Here is a 15,526-nt window from a genome sequence, read left to right as displayed (position 1 = left end):
TGAGAGAAATCAGGGGTGCTTTTTACTTGTAGATGTAAATGATTCTAGCGAGGCTGGGTTAAAGCTCTACCTGCCCGCACAGCTCGCCCTCCCGCCCCGCACCTTCCAGCGCGTCCGCGGGTCGGGGGCGCTGAGCTCGGGTCGGAACCGCTCCCCCGGGCCCCGCCCCGCCCCTGCCCCGCCCCCGGGTCGCGGGCCCGGGTCCCCTCCTCCTCGGCGGGCGGGGCTCCGCGCCGGCTCCGGGCCCAGAGCCTGGTCCCCGCCCGCCCGCCGCCCGGAGCAGCCCAGCGCCCGCGGACGGCGCCGGCGGAGCCCCGCGCGCCCGGCCACACGTGAGTCCCGCGGGTCCGCTCCCGGGCTGGACGCCCCTGGGCTGTGGGGCTGGAGTGAGGGACTCGGGAGCGCTTTCGGTTCGTCCTTTGAAACCGAAAGTGCGGCGGCAGCTCGAGCCCCGCCGCAGCCTCCCCGAGCCCCGGGTGAGTCCCCGACGCGCACCCGGAGGGCGCGGGCCGAGCGCGCAGGGCGGCGGCCGGGCGGGGCCCGGGTCAGGGGAGGCGGGCGGGTGCGGGGTGGGGGGCTGCGCGGCTCCGGCCCGGAGCGGGCCTGCTGAGCGGGGCAGGGGTGTGGCCAGGACGCAGACGGGGGTCCCGGGCTGGGCAGCTGCTCCGGGGCGCGGCTGTTCCCTGGAGGGGCCAGGTTCAAATTGGGGTGCACAGGCGGGGGAGGACCTTCAGGCGTGCCCCGCACACCCGCCCTCAACTCCCCGGATCCTTCCCTAGGCCCTTAGGCACCCCCTTCACTTTTGCAAGGCTTTCCGACCAGAGCGCTCCAGAACGAAACTTTAATATGGGAATGAATGGAAATCTCTTGGAACTGTTCGGTTGAGCGTGTTCATTTAGACACGGCACACACGCGCGCACACATGTACACACACGCACACACACAGTACACGTGCGCACACATGTACACACCCGTGCGCACGTACACATATGCGCGCACACACATGTACACGCCCGCGCTCACACACACGCACGCACACAGCACACGAGCGCACGTACACACACACACACGGTGAGCTCAGAGGCTCTTAGAGGAAACCAAGACTCAGAGGTGAAATGAGTTCCCGGGGGACCCGCAGAGAATCGCGCCTTGTGGATTCCCCCCACCGCACTGCCTCCCCCTTGTTACCGCTCCGCAGGGTTTTGGCAATTCTGAGAATGTTCAGTGAATTCTGGGGCCGCGCTCTTGACTGCTAACCCCGCTGCCCACTTTCTCAGCTGGCTCTGCCTCCTCCTGCAGAGTTTCCATATTTGGCTATTTCAGATTTACTTTCATCAGAACCCAGTTACCTCGCTATGGTTCGCAGGCCCGCTCTAGCCGGCCTGAGGCTGGTGAAATGAGGCTGTCTCCCTGCCCAGGCTGCCCCTCTGCTCACCCCAGGCTCCCCAGCCCTGGGCTCTGACCCCTGCCCTGTGAGGACAGGCATCTAGTACCCCATTTAATTCTTGGGCACAGGTGCTGTGTGGGAACTGCGCTAGGGCCGGTGGGATGTGGTTCCTTCCTTCAGAGATACTTGCACTTTAAAAGAGCTGTGGAAGACATAACACGGGAAGAAATGGGTTGAAGTACTCCCGGGAATAGAACAGTTCTGGGTGTGTGAGAAATAGTTTTAAGCAGGGAAAGGCTGGCTAGGACTTCTCAAACCCAGAGTGCAGCTGCCAGCTCTGCCTTACACGCACAGCCGAAGGCAGGGCTGTTAGCACAATTGACGGTTTGGGTGAAAACCACACCGTCTGAACACTCCCACCCCCAATTCTAACTTGAATGCAAGAGACAGAAATTGCTGCAGGAGAGCTAACTGTGAGATGGGAGCAGAAAATGTCTAGCTTCCCTGAAGGTTGCTTTGTTTGGTTGGTTTTTTGTTTTTAGTCATTGTTTTCAACTCTTTGGAAGGGTTTGGGTCTTGGATCCTATAGTCGTCCTTCCTGGGTCTGGGACATAGGCAGGAAAAAGTCTTCTGTCTGAGCCAGCCTCTGGAAGTCCTGCTGCAGGGGAGGCCATGCAGGAGGTGACTTTCTCAGTTCCTCTGGGCCGAGGTCGGGGCCCTGGGGATAGGACAGTCAGTGTTTCAGTCTGTCAACAAGCCTCACCTGAATGCCCTGGCTATGGGTGACAGGGCAGTGGGAAGAATAGGGAAAGGAGATGGGGCCCCGTCCAGGGTCCTCGAAGCACTAACCGTAGCGGCTTGAGTACTGCCCTGGCAGTGATTTGCAGAGTGAAGGAGCTGGAACGGAACCTCTGAGTCAGCTCTGCTAGGCTAGCCGTGGGAAGGGCTCATCTGCATTTAGACAGGCCTTCCGTGATTATCTCAGCTGTGCCCAGGAGGACCCTGAAGAAAAGATGCTAATTCTTTGCCTGTAAAGCGTTTTCCTTTTTAAAGCATTTTCTCATTGCTCTTGTCATTTTGCTCTCATTTTGTTCTCTGTGTGGCCTTGTGAGTCAGGCCAAAGCAGGACTCCTCTCCACATCTTCCAGATGGTGACGGTGCAGCACAGAGTGTAATAGGCTTTTAGGCTCCACTGCTGAGCCAGCCCGGCTCTGCAAGGTGTCTGGTTCCTCTGCTCCTGGCTGCTCAGAGAGTTAAGGTTTCTCAGGGGTCAGAAAGGGAGCCCAGACTCTTGTAATGCCCGTGTGGTCTGTTCCCTCAACATGGAGCCAATTCTTCAGTAGATGCCCCAGCCACGGCATGAACAGCCAGCCGCTCTGTTAGCTCTACCAGCTGGGTGCACAGGGGCAAGTTCTGAGTCTGTTCCTGTTTGTTCTCTGAAATCTGGCACAGAGTAGGCCCAAACAAATGTTTGCATTGAATTCATTTCAGATGTGTCTCCCATGGGTTCTGAGCTGCCAGGGACTGATGGCTGGGAGCATGTGCTGGGTGGGGCTCTGCAGAGAGAGGCTGAGCTGCCAGCAGACTGGCTTAGATCCCACAGATCAGAATAGCAATGTACAATTTCCAAATAACCTCTTAGCTGAACTTCTCACTGCCTTCCTGAGAGGAAGGAGATGCACACACTATTTCTTTCACTTTACCTGGTTGCAGCTGGAGCTCAGAAGTGGCTTGAAAGATGTCGTAGCGTGTAGAGACCGGCCAGGACCCCAGCCCAAGTCTGCTGATTCTAATTCTTGGGCTTTTCTCTTAGTATTTTGGCTGAAGGAAGACGGGATTCTGGGCAGGAGGGCGAGGGAACCAGAACGGCATTTGTCAAAGGCTGTCTCACACCTTTGTCACTGACTGGTTCTTTAAGAGCTGATAGACCGTGAGAAGGGGGAGCAGAGGCTGGCCCAGTCTCTGAGGAGCTTTTCCTGCCCAGGTGGCGACTTTTTCTGTGGTTTTTCTGGGGCAGGAGCTCTCACCCAGCAGAGTGTAATAGGTGGGTCTTTGTGTGTGTGTTGGGGGTGGAGGGGAACATGCCACTGAGCAGAAGCCATCCCCAGGGCTGGTGGGCCCGTGTCACTGCGGAGGCCAGGGTTGGACCCCAGTGAATTGTTGCTTTGCCAAGAGGACAGATTTATTTGGAAGGTCAGACAGCATTGGACTCATACAGTTCCCTGCAAGCCCTGTCTTGTGAGGAAGTGGGCTAGAGGACCAGGGAGAAAATAGAAGTGAAAATACTGATCACTCCTGACAGAAAATTTCCAAGTCCACCTTCAGAGCCAGACCTGGCCCAGTGATAGTGATGAGCACACTCTGCATATTGTGTCTGGAGGCAGGTGGTGGTGTTTAGATGGCGCTGTAGCAAGAGCAGGTACACCCCAATGTGCATGCAGGGTCTGTGGGCCCAGTGCTTTTTTAAAAAAATTTATTGAACTTATTGGGGTGACATTGGTTAATAAATTATATAGGTTTTGGGCGTACAATTCTATAACACATCATCTGTGCATTGTTTTGTGTGTTCACCACCCCAAGTCAAGTCTCTTTCCATCACCACTTATCCCCCCTTTACTCTCTTCTACCTCCCCCGGGTGTTGAATGACAGCCAGACGGTGTCCCTCCTGGGGGAGGAGGGGAGGGAACCCAGCTTACTTTCTGCAGCTCCCCAGGCCTCACTTTTTGTCGTGCGCTCCGTCAGCTTCTACTCTCACCGATTCACAGCACCCCTGAGTGTCCCCCACAGCTTTTTTTCTCTCCTGTTCTCACCACCCACCAACAGAGCACCTTCTCCACCTACACTCCTGATTCAGTGCTCCCGACGCAAGACACAAGACGGTTCCCTTCATTACTCTCTTAAGACTGACTCCCTCCCCCGCCACATGCTTGTCTCTGTTAAGCAGTGAGGCCCCCTGTCCTCTGTAAGGTCCCCTGTCCTCTCGCGGGCACGCGGGCCTGTGCTCCCCTCCTCACTGGGTGCCTGCACCTGCTGCGTTGCTCCGACCTCCCTTTGAAGGCTCCAGGGCCTGGTGATCCTCTGTCGCCAGCCTGCTGTGCAGCTGCTGCCCAGCTCCCTGGAGGGTGCCACACCGTCCCCACTGACATTCCCTTACTTGACCTGGAGCTTCTCTTCCTAGCCCTGCAAGTGCCCATGTGGGGCCGGGTCCTCAGCTGGCTCACTGTTCCCTCTGCTCCCCTCTCTCAAGCTCCCTCCGCTCCCAAGGTTAACCGCCACGCTGAAGGACAGGCCGAGCAAGTCTCCTCCTGGCCGCTGTGATGTGTGATACACAAAATCTTCCCCGTGAAGGTCAGGAGCCCCTTAGGTGCTTGCCCCAAGCCACCTCTCCTCTGTGTTCTCCCTAACCCGTACAGAGGTCAGTGCTGCCCTCGGTCACCCCGGTCCTGTCTCCCCCCAGCCAGTCCTGAGCTAGTGTCTGTCCCCGCCCAGGGCTGCTACCTGAGTTCACGTCCCCCCGACCTCTTCCCTGTGCCACCTTAATTGGGCATTCGCTCTCCTTCCTGCCCTTTTAATTCTCTCCCACTGCTGCAGAGGGGCCTCCTCAATGCATAGCCTAATCAAGACCTGCTGCCTTCACTAATAGCATTCTGGAAATAGTGTAGACTTCGGAACCTGGCAGGCCTGGGTTCGATTCTGGATTTGTGACTTGCTGGTTGTAGCTGTATGGTCTGAGCAAGTTGCCCAACTTTGGTGAGCTTCTGTGTTCCCACTGGTAAGCAGAGATAGTAATGCCACCCACTTGGGATTGCTGGAAGGATTAAATGAGGAGATATATATATATATATATATATATATATATATACAGGCACATACCCAGAGCCTAGTGTCTGAAGGGCATGCAGTCAAGCTGGGATTCTTCTTGTGTTTGATAGCAGTAGAGAATTGTGGGGCCTCTGGAGAGGTAGAAAATGTGTGTCTAGTCTAAAAGCATTCAAATTTAAATTAAAAACAGATAAACAAAACAACTGCCCCTGCCAGGGTAGAGCAGGCAGACCAGAGGGGCCAGGGTAGGTGAGCTGAGGTGGGGCAGGACTTGGTGGGACAAGCCCTCAGCAGGCAGAGGACAGAGAGGAGGGCAGGCAGCCTCAGACGTGGACGCCCAGACTCAGAGGGCAGGTTTCAGGGGCAGGATTCGAGCCTTTCCAAGGGCCTGTGGGCTAAGCAGGTGTACCCTAGGAGGGAGAAAAGCACTGGGCAGGGACCCAGTGGAAGAAATAAAATGCACTTGGGATGCAAAATACAGGCACTGGCTTGATCACCAGGAGCAGAGCAGTTAGTTGCTTTAGCAGGGTCCAGCTATGAAGTCAGAGCAGGATATGGAGCGAGGCTGATTTGATGCGAGGCTGCCAGCCAGGGCCCTTTCCGTCCCCCTCACAGAGGGGGGACTCTGGGAACAGCAGGCTGTGCTCCAAGCCTTCCGTTAGCATTAACCAGGCCCTTGATGCTGGAGGGCGCAGGCAGGTGGGTGGGGTGGCTGCCACCTAGGAAAACTTACCAGGCTTTCCCAGGTTAGAGGGAAAATAACTTAATATGAAATGAAGGCTTATGTGCTGAGTAGCTGCAGAATGAAGAAGTGATTAAACAAGTGTGTGGGCTTATTCCAGGAAGCCTTCCTGAGGCCTGGGGAGGGGGGCAGGAGGGACAGGAGGGACACTGGACTGTGGGCAAAGGCAGTTCAAAGGGATAAAGGAAGGAGTCAGTAATTGCCCTTAATAAATGGAAAGTAGATTATTTTGGAGCAGATTGGTTTCCTTATGTTGAGGTGGTTTATTTGGGATGTCACTTCAACCTCTCAGTAGCACTCTCCGGACCTTTCGGAGAAGTGTGCAATGCTACATATTAGCTGTGGGCAGCCAGGCACTAAATTCTTTCAGCCCTTCCTTGGCACTGACAGTTCCCTGTGTGTGACTTCAGGTGGTTCACGTTCCTGACACTGGATCTTTCTCACAAGCATGACCTCTCCAGCTCCCATCTCTTCCATGTCATAACTGTAATGCTTGGCCTTCCCAGCACCCACTCTCTTAGGTCATGTTGAAGAGCTGTGGGGCCTCTCCACCTGACCTGTCTGCTCTGAACTTTCTCCACGTCATTTCTTCTGCCTAGAATGCCTCCTGTGTTAATCTGCAAATTAAAAAAAACCTTCAAAATTCATCTCTTCTTAAGACAGCCTCTGTGTTGGGACTCCAAGACCATGCCCAGGTTTGATGATTTCCCCGGAGGACTGCCAGGATTCAGCATATAGTCATACAGCGATGATTTATTACAGTGAAAGGATTCAAAGCCACATCGGCACATGAGGCAAAGTCTAAAGGAAACCAGGCAGAAACTTCCAAGAATCTCCCCAGTGAAGTCACACAGGATATGTTGACCTCCTCCAGCACTGGACTGTGACAACATGTGTGACGATGTCAACTGGGAAAGCTCATTCGAGGCTCAGTGCCCAGGGTTTTTTTGTTTTGTTTTGTTTTTAATCCTTACATGAGGATATTTTTTCCCATTGATTTTTAGAGAGAGCTAGAGAAACATCAATGTGAGAGAGACACATCAATTGGTTGCCTCTGGCATGTGCCCCAATCTGGGCTGGGTATCAAACCTGCAACCAAGGTAGGTGCCCTTGACTGGGAATCAAACCTACAGCCCTTCAGTCCGGGGGCCAATGCTCTAACCACTGAGCTAAACCCACCAGGGCAGGAGACTCAGTGACCAGGGTTTTTACTGAGGACTGATCACGTGGGCACCCTCTACCCATCCTATACCCAAATTCCAGACTTCCAGAAGAAAAACAGGTGCTCAGCGTAAACCACATTGTTTGCAATCAGTTTAGATACAGTGAGCCCCCCTATCGGTTAGGGGAACCTGCCCCCAATCCACCTTCTCAGACACAGCCAGGGGCCATCCTTATAAGCAGACATCTCTCAAGCCTGCTCTGTTAACTCTTACTGCACAGCTTCCCTGCCTAATCCGCCTGTCAGAGCCTAACTGTGGTTGTGCTGTAGAGAAAATCACCCAGAGAAAGAGCCAGAAGACATGGGTTCTAGCTCAGCAGGGTTACCTACTGCTAGGTGACACTTTGAACCTTTTAAATTCCATTCTCCTCCCTCATTTAGAAAAGAGGAATTGTAATTATTGTTTGTAGACCTCAAGGATGACCATAAGGACCAAGCGAGATGACATAATGTCCACTCTTGGTTGAGCACCCACTGAGTCTGAGGTGAGCGAGTGAGCACCGTGGAGAGTGCAGAGGGGACATGCAGTGTAGTGGCGTTGATGCGACACAAGCCTGAGATTGAATCCTTACCCAGCACTCACCAGCTCTGTTACCTCAAACACATTATGTAATTCCCCTGAGCTTCAGGACCCGATCCGTAAAGTGTGACCAGGAACAATAACATTAGTGCCCACTCCCCACTGGGTTGTTGTGCAGAGTGCGTGGAACAACCCACGTACAGCTCCTAGCCGCAGTATCTAGCACACTGTGGGCAGTTATACATTCACTGAGATATTCGAGTGCTTGCTCTGGGCCAGCACCTGGAAAAAGAGAGACACATCCCCTTCTATTTGCTGGTGCAGACAATTGGTGAACCGATCATTACGTAAAAAATGAATTGTAATTGTAAGTGCTACGAAGGAGAAATCCTGGGCGACAAAGGGCATATGATGAGGAAGGGGGGTCCTAAGCTGGCCGAGAGGGCACATGGGGCTGAGCTGAGTATGTGGTGCTTCAGCTGGGCTTGGAGGAGTTTAGCTCAGTGAGAAGTGGGGAGACGGAGGAGAGGAAGTTTGCAGCAGAGATGGAGGCCAGCCTTAGGGCGAAGGCTGTGAGGAGGGAAGTCTCTGCACTCCTACGAGAACCGGAGAAACTGCAGAAAGACCAGAGAGGCTGGAGGGTTAGGGGTGGGAGGGAGAGAGAGCACCGGTGACGCTGGAGATGTGGGCAGGTTAGGGATGTGGAACGGAGCTATGGGACGCTGGGTGAGTGACAGCAGCTTGACATTTTCAAAAGCTGAATCAGGCTGCTGTGTGGAGGAACAAGTGGAGGAGGGGGACCAGTCACAGAAGGCTGTTGCCGTGGCCCAGGTGAGAGGGAATGGTGGCCTGAGTCGGGGGTTGGGTGGGGGGGTGGAGAAGTAGGTGGCGTGTGTCCATGAGGTACATCCAGGGGAGCTCAGTGACTGATTGGATGTGGGGGAGGAGAGAGAAGGCCTCCCTGGGAATGATGCCCATGGGCTAGTGACAACAGCAAGGTAAAGAGTGGGTCTTCAGTAGCGAGCTCTGGGGTTCCAGCGGCTTAGGAGAGGGCAGATCGGTTCAATTTGGGATGTGTTGGCTTTGGAGTCAGAAGGAGACACTAGGTGGGCAGGAGCATGTGTGGGTCTAGATGCAGAGGAGGGAGACAACTGGGAGTTGTTAGTTCATGTGTGGCCTTTCATGCCAGGACAGTGTGGTTCCAGGGAGCTAGAGGGAGGGGGTATTTTAAAGTGTGTGTTTTCTGGGTAGGGGCAGTCAACAATGTCAGATGTTGCACAGAGGCCAGGGGAGGTGAAGACTGAGAATTGAACATTGGTGTTAGTGACCCAGAAGTCATTGGGACCTTGGTGAAAGCAGCCTGGGTGGTTTGGTGGGTGTAAGCCAGGCCGGAGTGGGCTGAAAATTGGATTGAAGAGGGGTCAGTGGAGATAGTGTGAGGGTGATGAGAAGAAGTTTGGCTGTGAGAGGGAAGAATGCTCGAGAAACAGGAGTGAGAATTTTTTTGTGTTGCTTTAATTTTAATAGAGATTCGGATTGTTTGAGTGCTGGTGGAAGGAGCCAGCTGAAAGGGAGAGCTTGACAATGGAGCAGGCAGGGGTGGGTGATAATCGACATCAAAAGACCCCTGAGGAGGACATTCTGGCCTGAGTCAGAGGCAACCTCTGCCGGGGCCCTGGGAGGGGAAGGGAGGAGCAGGGGCCCTGTGCAGGTAGGCACGGAGGTCTGGTGGCAGGAAGTGGAGGTAGTTCTGGTCTGAAGACTACTGTTTTTTTCTGTGCAGTAGGAAATGAAGTTTGCTGGTAAGACTGGAGGGAGTGGTCAAGGCTTGTGGAGACGAGAAACGTTTGAAATAGAGATTAAAAACAAGGGAGTAAGCAGACAGGACAACCTGGCCCTGCCCTTTCTTACCCATTGACGTAATGAAGTCTCCAGAAAAGGGCCAGCAAATGTGATTTGAGATCTCTCCAAGGTAAGGACCCCATACATGTTTATGGAATTGAATTGTTGGCCTGCCTACCTCTGAGTCCTTCTCAGCATTTCCCCCTCCTTCCCAGGTACCTGGCTCCCCACTGTGGTGTCTCACCAGAAGCTAGGTCACAGGAGTAACGATACCAGTCAAGACCTACTCTTCCAGCCCCAGAGGCCAGCCCATCCCCTCCTGCCATTGACTGCCCTCCCCAAGTCAGCATCATTACCAGCTTTGCTCTCTCTACTGTAACTGGTGGGATTTCAGGACTTTGCAAAGAGTTGAGATGAAAAGTTTGGGCACTGGGAGGCACGCTCAGGGGGAGAGAAGCTGCCCTGCTTTCTGCAGACACCATCAGGAGGCCGTTCAGTCTCTATAAGTACTTACTGAGCACCCCTCAGGTGCGCTGGTCTAAGTGTGGTACCTGAGTAAACAGAAGAAACACCCCTGCCCTCATGGAGCTTGTGTTCTGGCTCAGGGAAGACAAGCAGTGACCAAGGAAACATGCAAGAAGCTAGAAGGTATTAAGTGCTTTGGAGAAAAATGCAGCAGGCGACAGGGCTACCAGGGATGTTGGGTTTCCATGTGGGTCGGCAAAGGCTTAGCTGGGCGGTAACGTTCGAACAGATACCTGAAGTGAGGGGACAAGCCATCCAGGTGTCGGGGAGGAGAGCATTCCAGATGGGGGTACGGCAAGTGGAAGGCTCTTCTCCTCATCAGGAAAGAGCTAGGCTGGTGTGGCCGGAGCGTGTGAAGGGGGAAAGGCTAGGGACTGAAGACAGAGAAGCCAGAGGCCAGATCGCATGCGACTCTAAGGACACTGGCATTTGCCCTGAATGAGAGGGGCCATAGGGGCAGAGGAGTGACATGTCTGAAAGGATCACTGTGTTTGATAGGGTGACCCTGGGTGATGGGTTATGAATAGACTAGAGGGGCGGAGGCAGAGGCAGGAGACTAATGCTGTAGCCAGTGGGGAGATGACCATGTTTCTACCAGGGCGGTTCTGCTGGAGGTGGTGAAGAGTGCTAGGACGCTTGGACAGGCCCATAGGACTTGGTGTTGTGCGATGGAGAGTCAGCCAAGGAGGACTCCAGAGTTCTGGGTCCAAACAACAGAGTGCTTGGTGGCACCATTTCACTGAGGAGAAGAGGGCTGTGGGAGGAGCAGGTTGGACGGGGGTTGGATGTGTTACCTCGAGATGCCTCGTAAACAAACATAGAGTGAGGGCTAGGCGGTTGGAATGACTCGAGTTCAGGTTAGAGGTCGCGATTGCGACCTTAGGTGGCATTTAAGTCAGGAGCCGAGGTGAGCAGATAGAAAAGCAGAGAGGTCCGGCACCAGCCTGGGTGCTCAGAGAGATGGGAAAGGAATGGCCCGTGAGGAGGAGAAGGTGACCAGATGCTGGCACGGTGGTCCAGTTTGGTGCATGGTAACAGGCTACAGAATCTAGCCCAGGAACTTGTTAGAAAGCAGACTTCTAGCTGCTATTGAGAGATCCTGATTCTGAAATCTACTGACCACAAATAGGATCCCAAAACAGATGTGTGTTTTTTTAGGGTAAAGGGCCCAAACCAGATTTTTATCATGCTCCAGGGAACACTCTTAGGACCTAACCACTCTGGAAACTGTGCTGCCCTTTGTGCATGGGCATGAGCCCCACCGGGACTGGAAACCCCTTGGGGATGGGAACTGACTGGTAACTGGGGTCCTGTTCCACTTCACCCCCTCGCACAATAAGATGAGACACAGGCCTATGCATGCAGCAGGCACTGAATAAATGCTGGCTGGTCCTGGAGGACCAGCGTGAGTGGACATTGAGTGCTTAGTTATATGTCAGGCTCTGTGTGCTAGTCATTCACATGGATTAACACATTTGATCTCCATTCCAAGCCTTAGGGGCAGGTCCTAAGTATTGTCCCATTTTCTAGGTGAGGAGAAGATGGCACAGGTAAATGAGTGGCAGAAGGGGCTGAACCCAGAGGTCTGGTTCCTGAGCTGGTCTTGAGGCCTCATAAAGACCCTTTTGGTGTTGGTTGGGGTGTACATGTCCTCCAGCCATGACACAGACCAAAGAAAACAAAACGACCCTGCCCTACCATGTGCCAGCTGTGTGATTGGGGGGCAAGTTGTTTGACAGCTCAGGGCCTCAGGTACCTCATCGGAAACATGACGATGATAATGTGGCCACAGGGTTAGTGCGAGGACTGGGTATAATGTTGTAAGTAAAAATACAGACTGCAGAGTACTAGTGTGTGTACATGGTGTCATTATTAGTATTCTCATCATCATCATCATCTTGGAAAATCAAGCTGTGGACCCTGTGAGGTGACCCAGCAAAGCTGCCCAGGGGTGTAGATCTGAGGAAACCCAACCAGCCTTGCTTCAACCAGTTCCTCTGCACACTCTTTTTTTTTTCCTGATGTTTCTGCATGAGATTTGGTTTAATGAGTTTCACTGTTTTTAAAAAACTGAAACTCTTGCTTAGTCGATCACTTAAGTCTTCCACTGTTGACTGCCTCGGTTATGGGGGAAACTCACTCTTTCACACTGTTTTTGCTTCTCGTGAGTCCCCTCTCTGGGCTCCCCTCCTGCTCTCCCTCTTCTCTTGTCCCGATCAAGCCCGTCAGTCCCAAGAGCCCAGTGCCCAGTGTTGTCATGAGGCCCTACAACATTCTGTGAGCTGGACTCTAGGACGAGTGCCCACAAGTAGGCTGGGCATTTGGAGTGTGCCTGGGGAGGCTTAGTTCAGGAAGCTTCTCTGCTCAGGCCTGGATGAAAGGGCTGTCTCTGGCCCTGTCTGCTTCGTCCCCAGGCTTGGGCCAGGGCTGGCCTTGCCACTGGTCAGGAGGGTGTTGCCCCATTAGTCTCCCACAGAATGCTGACTCTGGTCCCAGCCACAGACTCTCCCAGCCCCGGGCATTTGGCAGGTGACAGCATGTCACATGTCTGTGGTCAGCTTGAAGACATGAACCTAACACAGGGTAGCTGTGCAGAGCATTTATGGGAAGCACAGCTAGACTGATGCTGGCCTTTGGGAGTCAAAAGTCACCAAAAGGTCAAGCCAAGGTTTCTGAATCCTCAGCGTGTCTGTTCTGTAACCCATCAAGGGTGATCTCAGGTCTCTCCCCTTTCCTCAGAGTACCCTAAGGCCAGGAAAAGGGATTAGGTTTCCTTGATTCCTACCCACCTTCAAGCCTCCTAGTCAGCCTCTAAGTCCTCTTGGTTCTACTGTGAAATGTATTCTAAATTCCCCCGGCCTGGTCCGTGTCCCCGCCAGCACCACGTCCAGGCCTGGCCATCTGTCCCCAACTACTGAACCCTCTCCACCGGGACAGTGTCCTAGCTGCTCTGCCCGCACCCTGGCCTGCCACAGCCCCTTCTCCAGTCAGCATCCAGAAGGGTTAGATTCCAAAGCAGACAGTGCCATTGGCTCCTTACAACGTGCGTTCTGCTCTTAGAATAAGCCCAAGCCTCTTCCCATGGGCCCTCAGGCCCCTGTGGTCTGGCTCCTGCCCTGTTTCCTACTGGGCTGCCTCTTGTCCCTGACACCTCTGGCCTCCTTTGTGTTTCTCAAACATGGCAAATCCTTTTCCGGAACTGATTGCTACCCTTGTTGTCCCTTCTGCCTGGAGTGTCCTTCCTGCCACTTCCTCCCACTTGCTCCTGCTCATCCTTCTGGTAGCTGTTCGAGTGTAGCCTCCTCCGTGAGGCCTTCCAGTCTAAGTGGCTGCCCCTGTTTCTCTGTCTCAACATACTGTTTGTTTTCGTTAAAGAACTTATCACTGTCCATAATTACCTCCTTTACTTGTTGCTCTTTTGTCTCCTCCATTAGGCTGTGAGCCTCACAAGAGCAGGCTTAGACCACTCTGTCTTGCTCTTCCCTGGCCCCTAGAGCCTAATACAGTGCCTGGGTTGTCAGGCAGTCAGGTTATCCTCAGAGTGGGGGATGCTCTTGAAGGGGCTCAGGGGCAAATGCTTGTTCATAATAATAGCCCTCATAGCACTTACTGCCCACCACCATTATAAGCTCTTCATGCGGGGGGGTTAGAGGGGAAGGGGGTGGTCAGCAACCTTTTTCTGTAGAGAACCAGATAATAAATAGTTGAGACTTTATGGGCCATACGGTCTGTGGTGCAGCTGCTCATCTCTGCCAGGATAGTGCAAAACCAACCATAGATGATTTGCAAACGAATGAGTGTGGCTGTGTTCTGATAAAACTTTATTTACAAGAACAAGTGGTGGGCCGGCCGACCCTTGATGTATAGTATTATGTTATTTAATGTTCAAAAATCCTGTAAGGTAGCTACTGTTATCATTGTCACCATTTTGCAGGTGAGGAAACTGAGAAACAGAGAGAGTAAGTAGCTTGCCTGAGGTCACATGGCTACTCAGCAGCAGAAGCCGGACTGGAGCCAGGCAGGCCCACTCCAGAGCCCGAGGTGGTGACTACCAGACCACACGGCTCTTGGCAGACCTTGGAGAGGCAGGAAAGAGCCCTGGTTCCTCCTTATCACCTGAGGCTTCCACTGTTTCCTGGGCATAGGACCTCTCCAACATCAGATGGTTGCCGTCAGGATGCAAATGAGACAGAATGTGAATTAGCTGGTGCTGAGCCCAGACACAGACTCCATAACTGTAGCCCTGACCCACGTCCTATTCTAGCCCTTAGGTTGCATTCACATCTTTCTGTATCACCCCATGGATTGTTTTCATGGCCCTGCTTCCAACAGCCCTTTTCCACTGAGGCCTCACATTAATTCTGAATTTCCCTTCTGATTTGCCAAACACTGATTGAGCACTCTGTGCCAGGCAGAGGGCTGGCTCTGAGGGCCTGGGGGTGAGGGAGGACGGCCCCTCCCTCCAGGAGCTGGCTGAGCCCGCCCTGAAGGGCAGTGGGGGCTGAGATGCGGTCAGAGCTGAGGGTGGGGGCTGCGAGTTGTAGAGTCAAAGCTTCCTGAAGAGGAAGGAGTTCCTGCGTGGGAAGATCAGTAGCGTTTTCTTTTTTTCTCTTAGTCTAAGTTCTGAAAACAGACCTGAAAGGCCTGCAATCTTGCTTGGAGCCAGGGGGACTCTGGATAGTTCTGAGCAAGAGAGGGAGTCCCATTCTAGGCTTCCCTGCGAGTGAGACCAAGGTAGGGCCCCGGAGGGAAGTGGGGAAGCCCACCAGCCCTTGAGCCCCTCCCCTCCCCAACAGTGCTTTGCTGCGCTCCCAATAAAATGAGGAACCAGAGGTTTCTTGACAGCATGAAGAGAAATGACACTTCCCTTCAAAGGAATTAAGGCCATACCCACATCGTTGTTTGTCCTGTGCCCAGGAAAATGCTCTTCTGTGCAAGTGTAAGGAAAAAGAGAACACAGCCAGCTTCTGCCCCGGAGACGCCGGAGCCAGCTGCCCCGTGGGCAGGACGGTGCGTTGGTGGCCTGCCGTCACACGTTGGCTGGTGGCGGCGGTGTCCCCCAGTCCCTGCGTGGGCGCCTCGCCATGTTAGGCCTGGTGAAAACCGCCTCTGTAAGCCTGCGCTTCTCTAAGGCCCTTTCTCCTGTCTCACCTGCGTGGTTAAAGGTATAATTAAGGGAAAAGCAGCTTCTCCCCGAGGCGCACGGTGGCCGTGTTGTGTTAAGCTCTGGGGCCAGCGGAGAGGGAGAGAAGGGGCCGTGCAGAGGCCCAGCTGTTGTCTGAGGCGTCGTCTGCAGAGCTGGGGTCTGCCAGGCCCCGAGGCTTTGCTGGGGACTCCGAGCCCCCCGCAGCCCTCCCTGGTGCCCTGTGGATACTGCATGACGGGCTTTCTTTCCTCCCCTGGCACCCCGGCTGCGCCTCTCCTCCTTCTTTCCTTTGGTTGTAAGTGTCCTCCCTGGAAGAGCA

The 15,526-nt window shown here is 53.9% G+C and overlaps 1 protein-coding gene across 3 annotated transcripts in view; it reads left to right on the top strand.

The window, feature by feature from the left end:
• Window positions 1-246: 246 nt before the first annotated feature.
• The window catches only part of TRAF5 (TNF receptor associated factor 5), a 41,528-nt gene continuing 26,248 nt past the window's right edge, over window positions 247-15,526 (top strand). The window contains exons 1-3 of one of the 3 annotated variants that reach the window (XM_081122002.1): window positions 252-332; window positions 9,478-9,666; window positions 9,752-10,184. In XM_081122002.1, coding sequence (XP_080978128.1) covers window positions 10,168-10,184 — 17 coding nt within the window. In that variant the 5' untranslated portion in view covers window positions 252-332; window positions 9,478-9,666; window positions 9,752-10,167. Of the gene's footprint in view, window positions 477-9,477; window positions 9,667-9,751; window positions 10,185-15,526 lie in introns of all 3 variants that reach the window. The other 2 variants (XM_081122003.1, XM_081122004.1) reach the window with 2 other exon arrangements.

The sequence above is a fragment of the Miniopterus schreibersii genome, assembly GCF_964146895.1.
Source record: "Miniopterus schreibersii genome assembly, chromosome: 19".
NCBI classification, from domain to species: domain Eukaryota; kingdom Metazoa; phylum Chordata; class Mammalia; order Chiroptera; family Miniopteridae; genus Miniopterus; species Miniopterus schreibersii.
Note: the sequence above shows the minus strand (reverse complement) of the source record. Positions and strands in the feature narration are given on the sequence as shown.